We start from the raw sequence: 13,669 nt of genomic DNA, 5'->3' as shown, positions 1-13,669 counted from the left end.
AGATTTTCGTTTTTTAAAAATGTTTCACATTTATATTATACACGGTGAGAAATACTCAATTAGTGAACAAATCCAAAGAGTAATAAACATTAGTGTAAATATTCAGGATATTAATAAGAAGCACTCAATTGGCAACAAGCGTGTTGGATTATATTAGTATAGGAAGTTTCAGAATAATCCTAACCTTATTGTGGATATATGGAGGTATTATTACATCAAGGAAACATCTGCTGGCCACTAACATGGGATTATTGCACACTAATTATCTTCTAATGCTTCATTATTAATTTAATGCTCTTTTCCGTAAGAGCAAAAGCAGCACGTTCTTTCATTTCATTTATGTGACATTATTTGATTGAGTACATACATAGTTTAAGGAATTTTTTTTTTTTTTTTTTAAAGTTGAATTTATAATCTTGAATATGTTATACTAATATTTTTAAGACTAAAAGTATACTTATCTTTTATGATAAAATATTGGTGTGGTTCCTCTACGCCTAGGATACCAGAATATCGAATCATGAACGAAGAAAGACATGAGAGAAAAGCATATTGGCTAGTGATTACTAGGCCCCAATTCTTGACTGGAGGAGATACCAAAGATGTGTGCCCTTCCATCCCTTGGATAGATAGAGAGGGAGGGTAGGACTTTTGGTTTTTTCATGTAGTCAAAGAATTCAAAACGATTTTTCGTGTTGTCAAAGATATGAACAATGAGAATAGATGACAATTGCCTGATCGAATTGATCATAGGATAAATTTAAAGTTAAATTATTTTCATCTGAAGTATATATATTATTTTCATCTAAAGTATATATCTATACCTTAAATAAAATATTATTAAGGACGATGTCATCGATGACACCCCTCAAGTTACACAAGAATTTTTGTGATAATGTATCAAGTTATTACCGTAGGATTGACAAAAAATCTTCAACTCCTTTCTTTCTAACTGGTTGGTTTTTTCTGCTAACTACATAAATTATTCTTTATTATTTTGTTCCTAATTTTATTAGAAGAACTTGTTAAATTCTGAAGAATATATTCATATCAAATCAAATATCTTTAAGGAGTGTATTATCAACAACACACCTCAAGCTACGATGATTATGTTTCTAATAGTTTTACTACACGTGCAAACTGAATAGAGCAAGGCTTCTTCGTTTTTCTTCTTTCCTTGTTGCTTATGGGAACCTTTTAGTTGCGACTTTGTGAGCAAAAGTTTGGTAACGTTTCATTCACGATAATGACCATCTCCCACCCCTTGTTTTCTTCTACTGTCCAGCTCTTTTCCTCTTCGATTCCCTCTTCTTGAAATGTGTGCTCCATAAGTACTCTCACCACCGATAGGGATCTAGGTTAGGCGGCCAATCTCCTCAAGAAAGTGATGTGCATAGACCAGTTGAGTAGGAATGTAGTTCCGTGGACCGCTTGTCGGGCCTGATAGGTGGTGATAATACACCCTTCTCAAAGGAACAGTACGTGCAACTCTCGCGTCATACTGGCTCCATCCCGGAAGCAGGACCTTCCCTTTCTTTTAATCAACGGTTCCTCAAACCTTTATTTGTTTCATTCCGAACCTGGTCTCCATCTTCGAACTTCTCGTTTGGTAATATCCCAAGTCTCGCAGTTTCTGTTTTCTAAGTCACGCCTTAACCTCGTTAGAAAGCAGAGTTGGCTAGCTGCCGGCATATCTTTTACGTCACTAGCCACATAATCTATAGCGTCTTTCACTGCATCGCATTTGCCGGGACTGAGTCCCCTTTCTTGAGCGATCTCCTTCGCTCATTGGCAGAACTTCTTGATGCGTGCGTCTAGTTTGATTGGGGTGACACTCCGATTCTTTATACTCTTAGGAGGCGCGAAGCTCCTGTTCCCTTCTCCTTTTTTACTCTTCCGAGGATAGTTTAGGGGGAGTCGGTTCTGCCTCCGGCTGAGGAGGACAATTTCAATTTCAAAGATTTTCATATGCTATCAATGAATTTTAATACGTGATAGTAGATTAGTTATCATTTTTATTAGATTGTCAATTACTAATATTCAAGATTTATCAGTCAGTATCTAATAGGTGACTTGATTATATATTTGTACTCAAAATTTAAACTCATAAATTATTAATTCCTCCACAAAAGATCTGGAAAGGCTTCCATAAATATTCAAATCGGCACGCACTTTTTACTTTATACAACATTAGAACAGCAAAAATAGTAATTCTTTTTATCTTAAAAGGAAGAAAATCGCCATACGATTAAATCCTTAATTCATCTCTGACGAATTTTAACCAAATGCATCAAATTATAAATCCTTTTTTAATATTATTTTTTTCAAAAATTTAATTGAAATGTGGTTGCTGTTCAAGCCATGGCCAGAATCCAGCTGATTGGTCATCAATTCCAGAGAACATGTTGGATAAAGTTTCTTCTTTGACAGTTTGGTCCATTAATTTCATATTATTGCATTGTAGCATTTGTTGCCTTGAGATATCTAGCTTGATAATTTCAGAGCTGTTTTCACTTCTAGTACTGCATATTGAACCTTCTGTTTCCTTGTTCAAGTTGATAGATTCTGTTGTCCCCTCTCCATTTTTCAGTATCATTACCTGCAGCCATTCATTTCATTTAATTATTTTAATTTCCAGCAGAAATGGACCTAGCAATAATATTATATTAACATAGGTTTAAAAAAAAAAAAAAGGTTGATGATGAAGCATCACTATTGTCGCCTGACAGTCAATGAAGTGAAAGGAAAATTACTGGAGGCCGCTAGAAACGTATTCAGTATTTGAAGTTTATGAATTTATACAATGACCTCCAATTAATCCTACAACAATAATTGGGTTCACACTCAAATATTTTATAGATAAATTTAATGGATTATAGAGTTCAGGAAAAAATACAAGATTCACGTAAACACATAACCCTCTAGATCCACCCTTGGAGACTGCTAGGTACTAATCAAGGGCGAAGCTATAATTTTGCTTACGTGTGATTACTTCGACAAAATTCAATAGCTTTGACCCCGATTCTATGTTGTGTTAAAAATCTACTTAAAATTCTCGCTCTGTCTTCAAAAGTGTGCCAACTGACCCAAACACCTTTATAAAAGAAAAAAAGCTTCATGATAATGTTAATTGTGATTAGAAGCAGGAATTATGAGGACGTGTCCCCTCTTTTTCAGAGTTTATTGATCCATTTTTCAAGTCATAATGAGCAGTGGATCAACTAAAGAGAACATGGGCAAAAGATTCTTTTTGGCTCTGAAAATCATGCAAATCATGGTTTGAAATCCACTAGCAAAGAGAAAAGGTTCAAAATTTCACCAATATAGCCAATAGATGCTGACTTGCTGATTACTCCGTCCGATCACTTTTACTTGTCCACTATTCCCTTTATAGATTTTCATTTTTACTTGTCAATTTTTACATATCAAGGTAAGATAAATTTTTTTTTCTGTTTTACCCTTAGTATTTATTACTCATTTCAAATCATTTTCCCAATTCCAATACAATTATACACCATTTAATAGGGATATTGTGATAAAATATCTATCTTAATCATTGTTTCTTAAACAGCGTAAAAAGTCAAAACGTGACAAATAAAAGTGAAAGGAGGGAGTATAACAAACAGATACAGAAAAGACATATCATTATTATTCTAAGTTTTAACAAAGCACCCTTTCAAACTCTTTCACCTTTTATCCATAAAGTCCCAAGAAAACAAGTTGTTTTTCATTAAAGTGGAACATTTTTATATTAGAATAATTAGAAAGTCCAGTAATAATACTCTCTTAGTTTCAATTATGTGGTTAAATACTTTTCTTTTTAGTTTGTTCCAAAAGAATGTTATAATTTCATATTCAGAAATAAATTAACTTTAAACTTTTTATTTTACTTTACTCAAATAATTTGTAATCATAAAAATGTTATTACTTGTTTTAAACCACAAATTTCAAAAATACTTTATGTTTGCTTTTAAACTCTATATCCAATCAATAATCACAACATAAATTGGGAAGATGGAATAGCTCTTCTTTTCATTTTATATGATGGTGTTAGAATGCACAGCGAATTTCAAGAAAGAAAGAAATACACTTAAAATTGGTGATCTTAAATGTCACGACTATATGAACATGCCATCGAGAATAATTCGAAAAGCTAAAAGTTAAAGAATTTGCAAATATAATTAAAAAAAGAAAAAGAAAAAAGAGTGTCATATAAAATAGGACAACGTCATACCTCTGCATGAAGCTTGTGGTTTTGAGCTAAGAGAACATCATTTTCTGCCTTGATAGCTTCAAACTCCCTCTTGAGAACATCATAGTCCTTTTCCAATTGCTTTGTTTTCCATCTTGCCCTCCGATTTTGGAACCAAATGGCAACTTGCCTTGGTTGTAGTCCTAGTGCTCTTGCTAGTTGAATTTTCCTCTCAGCCTCAAGTTTGTTCCCTAACTCAAAGTTCTTCTCAAGTGTCTTCACTTGTTCCATGTTAAGCCTTCTAATCTTCTTTTCCCCTAATAATGTCTCATTATGTGTCCCATCATTAGACAAAACATCTTCCCCTCCATGATTTTCCTCACATTTATTAGAAAAAATTGACATGGATCTTTTCCGTAGAAATGAAGCAACACCTGCTCGTATCAAAATTATCAAGTCACTCAAAAGATATATACATGTAAGTCTTCTTAAACTATGCGATTTATTAACCGGAAAAGATTTATGTTCTATACACTAATAATATAATTTTCTTATATCCTATCAGGTCATTTAAGCGGCGTCGTAGCAGATTACTCTTCTAATTTTCAAGTTATTAAATGTCAAACTTGCTATGAAAAAATTACTACCTATTTTTCTAAGTGAACTTAACCCGATGATATAAAAAAGTCATACACTAACAATTTGCAGAACTTAAACTCATCTTGAAAATAAGACGGATTACCTACTACAATAGATAAAAATGATGTAAGAATTTCTTCAGCTGGGAATGTATATATAACTTAAACTCAAACAAATTAAGACTCCATTCTTTAAAAAGAGTCAAGAAAATGAAAGCCTGGATAAAGAAGTTTAAGATAGGTAAAAAGATGATGATGATACCATGGAATTCTTGATGGTCATCTTCATGAGGAGTATGTAGCATGAAATTGGTTGGGAAAAATGCCATTTCAGTATTGCAAAAAGTCATGATCTTAGAATATTTTTGTCACCACACCAAGTTACTCGTGACTTTGAAACATGCCTGAGAGAAGAAAATTACAGAAATTAATTAAAAGAGATAGAGCGATCAACACTTCTATTCAAGAAAATGCAGAAAATATTAGAAACATAGTGATGTAGTATTAATCTTTAGAGAGAAAAAATGGGAGAAAGGATGCACCCTATTATATATCTTATCGGCTTCATGAGGGAGACAGGTGTCATCTGACACCATTTCATCTAAAAATTTACTAAATTTAAAATAAATTATTTTCTATTATAAATATGTATTTATTCAGAGTTTTAAAAAGGTTAATGTAAATTTTAAATCTTATGATCTAAAATTAAAGATGTGTATAATGTATTAAAATATCATGTGCCAAACATCCACATGTAAGATGTCGAAATTATAGGGTTACAACATATGAAAAGTGCTTTATGATACCCATTTAAAAATGTGACACATAAATTGAAATAGAGGAAATAATAAATTAACCCCGCTTGAAAATAATGCAAATAAACAACAATTTGAAACAGAGAAGTAACACCACTTGTAAGTTGTAACCTCCGGACAAATCCGATAGAATCTCAGGTACAAATTGAGCTGTATTAACAGATCCTGTTCAATTTAAATGGGCACTGTATTAAAAAAGTCTTTTGAAACTTGTGATTTAAAATAAATCACCACGTTTACATGATTATAAATCATCTTATTAAGGGTAAAATGAAAATTTTAAATTAAGGTAAAATGGAAAGTTTAAAATTAAGGTTGATTTATGCAAATGACTCTTTTTTTAGAAGTCATGCAATATAGTTCTTGAGAAATTACCTTTTCGGACAACGTTAGACTCGGATCTAATATTTGCTCAAATTTACGGTCAAAATTTTAGACTGACGTCTAACGTTGTCTCATAAGATTTTCAGTTTACTTGAAAAGGGATCTTTAGACCGTAGTCTAAAAAATTCATAAATAATAAGAAAAACAAAAAAAGAGATTATTTAATCAAATAATTGTCCCAAAAAGGGATAATCAGTGAAAATTTGACAAAATTAAGTTATTTTAGAAAAAGGAAAGGCCAAACCCATCGATAGACACCTGTGGTCATTCGGTTCTTTCACTTGAACACCTCAACTAAATTTTGTTTCATTTATACACCTGAGGAAGGGCCCGATTGTGTTATTTAGACATTTTTTTCTAACTTGGCAACTTGCATGATTTGCACACCAAACTGGTGCGTGAAGAGCCCAAAAAACAATTTTTTATTTTTATTTTTTCTCAGTTCTTTTTATTTCCTTCTTCTTCTTTATTTTTTTTTCTCTTTCTTCTCTATTTAACAAACCTTCCACCATTGCTATCTTGTTCATTGGAAAAAATCAAGACCGCCACCACCCTCTCTCCCCCTAAGCGTTTACAGGACAAGAAAGATGATTTTTCTTTGAATAAATCTATTTAATAAATAAAAGAAAAAAAAATTCCCAAAAAGATTTTTTTTTTTTTTAAAAAAACTTGCCCTTAATGGAGTCTTTAGAAAGCTTGAAGGTTTAAAATGGGTTAATTGATTTGATGAAACTTTTGAGAAATTAATGTTGGATTGTTTTACGGGTCTTCGTTGGGAATCTTTAGCTGAAGTTATAACAAATTTGAAGGAGTTTCTCATGAAAATTTGAATTAAAATCGTGGTTGTTACAAAAACAACATAAAGATGGTGAAGAACACCAAGAACAACTATTCATTTCAGAATTTTCAATGTGTTCTTTTTTTCTTTTTCTTTTTGTTAATAATGTGTCTTTTTCCGATTGGATGTAAATCAAGTTTTTTTCTTTTTCTTTTTTAGAGTATTACTTTTAATTTGTTATTAAATATTTTAAAATAGTTTTTTTAATTAAAAAAGAAACATGTCCTCATTTTATTCGTCATTTGCCATGTCAGCAGCGAGTGTATTGCACACACTTTGTAAATTTAGCTGATTCAGGGAAAAATGTCTAAATGGCACAGTCGGACGATACTTCAGATGTCTAAATGAAATGAAGTTTAGTTAAGGTGTTCAAGTGAAAGAATCGGACGATCAACGTATATGTATGTTGCTATGTTGTTGTCAAAATGAAGTTGCTTGAGGAAAAAGAATGAGTTGGCTATGTCATGTATCCTTTGGTCATTTTCAATTTCCAAGGACGTACTTTATTTTTTATTTTTTGGTTGGGGGTGTCAAGGGTGCGGGGTTGGGGGGGGGGATCTAGGGGGTGGGTCCTTGAGAGGGGTTGGGTTGCCACTTAGCTCCCCAACAAGTATCATGCATTAGAACTAAGGACTTTCCCATCCATATATTGTCCTTTCTTCTCACCATCAGAGACCAGAAGCATCAAGCTAGTTCTATCAAGTTGTACTTGAAATGAATGAGTGTTAGAGAGTTCAGATTTAACTTTTTATTTTTTATTTTTTTATTTTTTATAATGAATAGATATTTTAATTTTTAATGTGTATACATGTTTCGAGTCAAATCAATAAGTTTAATCAACTCAGAAAAACTCATTTAAATCCGTCTCATGAGACTTGGTGGCAGAGCTATAAAAAATGGAGGGGATTCAATTCAATCTCATCGTCCAAAAATTAGACTGGCAAGGATAAATACATTTTTTTTGTATATATATGGTTGAATGTTGAAGTGTATTATCATCACACCTAAAAGCTTAAGCTATTAGAGAGGTGCACTTTTATTTATTTAATTATATTTTTAATATGCTCTCCTCATGTGCGGGATTGATTCTTTTTGTGACTCAAGCACATGGAGATATTTTTGGATAAAGGGTGGACATCTGCCTGCATTGATATCATGTGGAAACGTGTGACCATCTCATCTAAAAATTTAAACTGCTATAAAGATGATACATTTTTATTTATTTAATTATATTCAACATTGAATTAGGTGAAGCTTTTGAATATAACGCTCTTGCATTTTTTTTTCTTTTTGGTTAGAATTCTGGCTCCTCCACTTTGGAGGTGATATATATATATATATATATATATATATATATATATATATATATATATATATATATATATATATATATTTTTATTTTTTTTATTTTTTTATAGGTGATATCATAGAGCAACAATAGAAGCAGTAGAGATTCCGCCCTTGCGTTAATTTCAGATAACCCTACCAAAGCTGGTCTTTCTTGTATTAATCACAACCCCCCCCCCCCCCCCCACCCTCCCACAATCACCACAACACCCCACGTATTTATCTCTACCGACTATCACCACACCACTTCTCTTTATTGCCAAATTCACTACTAAACAAATAGGATTTTTCCGACCTCAAAAATTGACCTCATGAGGTCGGTAAAGGCGTCATATTTATTTTTTAATTTTTTTTATAAATAAACCGACCTCATGAGGTCGGTAATATTAAACAAAAATTCGTAAAAATAATTACCGACCTCTTAAATTCATACAATTATATATTCATATAAATTACCGACCTCATGAGGTCGATAATGTTAAATAAATAAAAAAATATTTTGAAATATCCGACCTCATGAGGTCGAAAACTTTAAAAATAAAATGAAAAATAAGTTAATAAACCGACCTCGTGAGGTCGGTAATGTTTTTATAAATATATATATATATATATATATATATATATATATTATTATTATTATTATTATTATTATTATTATACCGACCTCATGAGTTCGGTACTTTAAAAAAATTAATATCCGACTTAAGTCGGTAAAATTTCCAACCCACTATTTTTCAACCTACGCTTGAGGTCGGTTTTTGCCGATACCGACCTCATGCGGTCAGAAATATCCATTTTTTGAGGTCGGGAAATTCTGTTTTTTTAGTAGTGAAAACCCCTCCAAACATTTCTAAATGCTTCATCTTGAGTCATGTCCTTTTCTTCCCTATGTTTCCTCTTCCTCTTCCCTTTCACATGATCAATATTTGATATGTAGTTACATTAAAATAAAATTAAAAATTAAAAAAGTAAAAGACCGTGTTAAGGTTGTTAAAATGTGTATGAACAAAGTCTCTCATGAAAATTCGAAAAGAAATGAAGTTGTTTATAAGGTGTTGAATACTCTTAATGGTGCAAGACCTTTTGAAAAAAAATCTTGCGAGCCTGGCTAAAAGCGGATAATATCACACCATGTTAAGATCACATCTTTCAGTTGTTTTAGCTCATTAACTGGTATCAGAGCCAATGATTCAGCTTAAGAGTATGGAGATGATGAAGTGATGGCGAGTGAGGATCGACCTAGTGGTTTTGCCTGTCTACGAGCCATTTGCTACCTTTAATAGTATATAACTTTGGAGACGCAAACACACAAAAAAAAAAAAAAAAAGAGAGAGAGAGAGAGAGAGAGTTAATGGACTGGATTGGCCATAAATACTCGATTGGTATCGGTGACACACAATTAATTTCCAAATTAGTGCATGGATGATGATGAGTCATGTGGAACTTAATTGAAGAGGGAGATTGTTGTGTACGTGCGAATAAAGTCCCACATGGAAAGTAGAGAAGAAAAAAGCTACTTATATGGTGTTGGATACTCTTAATGGTGTTAGGTTTTTGTGCAGAAAAAATCATGTGAGTCTGGGCCAAAAAGAACAATATCACATCATGTTAAGAGTATCTTTGAGTTGTTTTAGCCCAATAAATATTTTATATTTTTTAGATACATTTCTTGGAGGAACTTACATCTTTTCTTAGTTCAGCCTCTTCAAAATCAAAAGAGCATTTATAATTTGAAGTTTATGAATTTCTGAAGTTTATTATATGTATATCTTTGGTGGATTTCTCAATACATACACAGTTTTCGGATTAAAACTATTGAATTCTACCGAACTCGTGTACTTTCCCCTGTTCAGAATGATTACATGCATATGATCAAACCTATTTGAGCAGCATCCCGATGCAAGAATGAAATTCAGAGCAAGTAACAATAAATGGCATGTACATGAACTCTAGCTACGCTATTTATGATGATGAATATCTGAAAATATCTTTCACGGGGAAGAAGGTACATAGAATAATTGTCATGACCAAAAAAAGAGCATATAATAAGCAATGCACGTTCCATATATTTTGTGTAAGATTCAAAAGGACAAGCCCACGCATGAGATTACCCAATTGTGTAAGCAACATTGTAAATTATTCAAAGAACTTACAACACTAAAATGGTTAATTGATGTGTACTCTACTATTACTGCCATTAAAATTATGTGTGGAAGTTGCAAGTCTCCATCACCACCGCTAACATATTAATTTGCCTAATTTATTTGACAATTTAAAATCCAATTTTGCCTTCTTTGAAATTTTTCTTCCCTTTCCATTTCCATTATATCCGTAATTCCTTCTTCTTTGTTTTTATTTTTATTTTTTATTTTTATTACACTGAGGAGGAAAAAGAGAAAGAGGATGTTACACCACTGCTGAGGTTTTGAACCTCCTACCTCATTTGTGAATAACACCTCTTACTTTCTTTTTTTCTCAAAAAAAAAAAAAAAAAAAAAAAAACTTTTTATATCGAGGGAGGGGGGAGAGCCGGAGAGGGAGAGAAAAGGAAATGCCATGGTAATTATGGGGATTGAACCCTCCATAGCTCACACTACAAAAAGTTACAGAAATTAGCTATCAAATTTATCGCTAATCTGTCGTTAAATAACACATAGCTAACATGTTTTTTTGATAGTTCGTCTCTAATCCGTCATTAAATAGGATTAGTGACATATTTGTTGTTTAGTAATAGAAGTTATCTGTTACTAGTTCATATTTCTTTTATGAGATCACCAAGCTGTGATTCTGCAAATCTCACCCCTGCACCCCCACTTTTTTTTTTTTTTCTTTCTTTCTTTTATTGGTTTGGTCGTTGGTGTTTAATTTTTTTCCTTGGTGGTGGGGATATGAATTTTCTAGCCACATCTTTGAGTTTGAATTGGGATTAGAGTTGTCGATTTAATTTTATCTTATACTACTCTATTTAAGTGAAAGATTCAAATACCATCAAAGCTATCCTCTCTTCTTCCTTTTCTCCATTGACCCCATACCCAAAAGAGGGGCAAAAAGAGAATCTAGCTAGCTAATAATACCCTACAAGAAATGTAAGAGATACAGGACCTAAGGACCCATTGGAAAATGAACAATATTCCAATCCAGCAAGGAGGGTCTCTTTGCCACAAGCATTTGTTACCAGAAATTCCTTGGTGACTTTAATGATTCAGCCATAATTAATTCGGCTATGATTTTCATGTCTCAAATAGTACTAGCAACATTTTGTATACACAATTATTTATTATTATCACACCATTGATGTGACAGCTTAGTCGTAATTTCTGGAGATGAGTCGATCTGTCGATGAATTTTCGACTATTAGTTGGAAGTCACAATATCATCTCCAATATCATATGCTGATGTGAATTTCAAGATTTTGAAATTTATGAATTTCTACAATAATTTTTTTTTTTTTAAAAATGTTAATATATTATAGTAACTAGATTCATAATAAATTTTTTTATATAAATATATAATAAATTTTTTAATATATATATAAAGTCCGGTCAAAATCTATTAAATTCTCGTGAACTTATACACTAAGTCCGCCTCTAATCAAATGACTTCACTAATTGGAAGGTGGAGGCTGGAATGCAAAATCATCCATGCATGTTCTTAGCTTCTGCTCTGCTTTGCACATTATTTAAGAAAAAAATATGATTGTTTGTGTAAGAAGCTCGCCCGACTATCACATCTCATTAGACGCATCCCCGTCTGGTAATCCTTCACAGAAAAACCAAAAGGATCAAATTCAACAGAAACTGAGTTATCTATGGTGAATTTTCGAACTGAGACTAGGTTCTTGATAAGATGAGGAGCATGAAAAACATTTTTTAAGGCTAAAGGTGGGTTGGGGGGAGCTAAGTTGGTATGACCATAACCACGAATTGGAATTGAATGACCATTTCCGACAATTATACCACGATTATTGCTCAAATTAAAATAAGACGAGAGGTTACCTTGCGCAGATGTCAAGTAACGAGAAGTGGCTACGTATCCATGTACCAATTTGCATCCTATGAGCCGAGCCTGTGTGTGCACGTCGCTCGATGTCGGTTGGAGCTGGTCGAACGTCGGTAGTAAGCTTGGTGGACATGGCCCAAGTATGCCGGCCACCTTTCTCGTTGAGTGTTGGTCGCTGCCGCGGGAGTAGCCGGATACGGACAGCGAGGCACAGCCACGCACAGGCCACCGCCATTGCCGTGCATTCCCATCCAAGGCTACCGCCACCGGTTGACGCTGGTCGCGTGCTTCGGCCCACCGTCGCGTCCACCATTGAAACCACCATTGTTTCGATTGTCTGTCGCTCCTATTGCCACCACCGCCACCGTTCTTTCCACCATTGTCGCCGCGCGGTTTTGATGCCTTTTACCACCGTTATCCCGACGGTTTCGGGGTGGTTATTTCCGCAAGCAGGATTATCATCGTAATCCCGAGCAATCATGGCATTAGCATCCCGTGGCAAGTCGTTCGGTGAAGCTCGTTTTCGAGAAAGCAGCACGGAACGCTGATCGAGAGGTTATAAGAGGATTGCTTTGACGACGAGCGTACCCACCCCCTTACAGGCGCCGCAAGTGGGCCACCATTCGGCGGACGAGGCGGTTGTGGAGACCGGAGCACCGACGTTCTTGAGTCGATCGGATAGAATCTCGAGTCGTTGACAATACGCGGAAGCATTAGGAAGTCCTCCATATTAGTGTGAGAAAATTCATGCTCAAGAGTGACGGCCGAGAATTTTTGTTATCTTGGAATATGTCACGCAGCCTTATTCCAAGCTTCCACGGTCGCGGAGTCTGTTCAAGGATAGTATGCAACAGTCAAGAGAGATGGTAGCATAAATCCATGAAGAACCGTGGCATCAAGAGTCAACCATAACTCTTTTTTCAAAGATCGATTTTGCACCTTTTCTTTCCCGACTTCGGTGGAATGATACGCGAGGACTCGCGGGACTTGGCGTGGATTTTGAAGAGTTCCACCCATGTCCCATATCGGACGTTTTCCATCTCAAAGAGTAACCGAGATGTGATTTTTGATGTTGGAGAGACCAAAGTCAATGGAAGAAGGATTTCGTGAGTCGGATAGGAGGAACCGGCCATGCGGTGGTCGATTCAGGAGAAAGATGATGATGTTGACGCAGAGATGAAGGAAGAGAGAGGAGCAGAATCGTGCCCTACTCTGATACCATGTAAGAAGGTAATAATCTGCTTGCATTAATCTTTGTCAACATACTCTGATACCATGTAAGAAGGTAATAATCTGCTTGCATTAATCTTTGTCAACATGTGTATATATACAAAGATCCTAGGCTATAATGAAGGTAACTAAATATACACCTAACCATAATGGTAACTAAATATTCTTCTAATATATTTACATCAATAAAGATGGTAACTAAATATTTACATAATATTCTAACAGT

General features: G+C 34.0%; 1 protein-coding gene across 1 annotated transcript; it reads right to left on the bottom strand.

The window, feature by feature from the left end:
• Positions 1-2,134: 2,134 nt before the first annotated feature.
• Positions 2,135-5,353, bottom strand: LOC132035149 (homeobox-leucine zipper protein ATHB-13-like). The gene is made up of 3 exons (XM_059425444.1): positions 5,093-5,353; positions 4,235-4,626; positions 2,135-2,599 (listed from the first exon to the last, which is right to left on the bottom strand). The coding sequence occupies exons 1-3, from the start codon at positions 5,178-5,180 to the stop codon at positions 2,333-2,335; spliced, it is 747 nt and encodes a 248-aa protein (XP_059281427.1). The 5' UTR covers positions 5,181-5,353; the 3' UTR covers positions 2,135-2,332.
• Positions 5,354-13,669: the final 8,316 nt, after the last annotated feature.

Source organism: Lycium ferocissimum, chromosome 10 (assembly GCF_029784015.1).
Source record: "Lycium ferocissimum isolate CSIRO_LF1 chromosome 10, AGI_CSIRO_Lferr_CH_V1, whole genome shotgun sequence".
In the NCBI taxonomy this organism is placed as follows: Eukaryota; Viridiplantae; Streptophyta; class Magnoliopsida; order Solanales; family Solanaceae; genus Lycium; species Lycium ferocissimum.
This window is presented reverse-complemented; position numbering and strand designations above follow the sequence as displayed.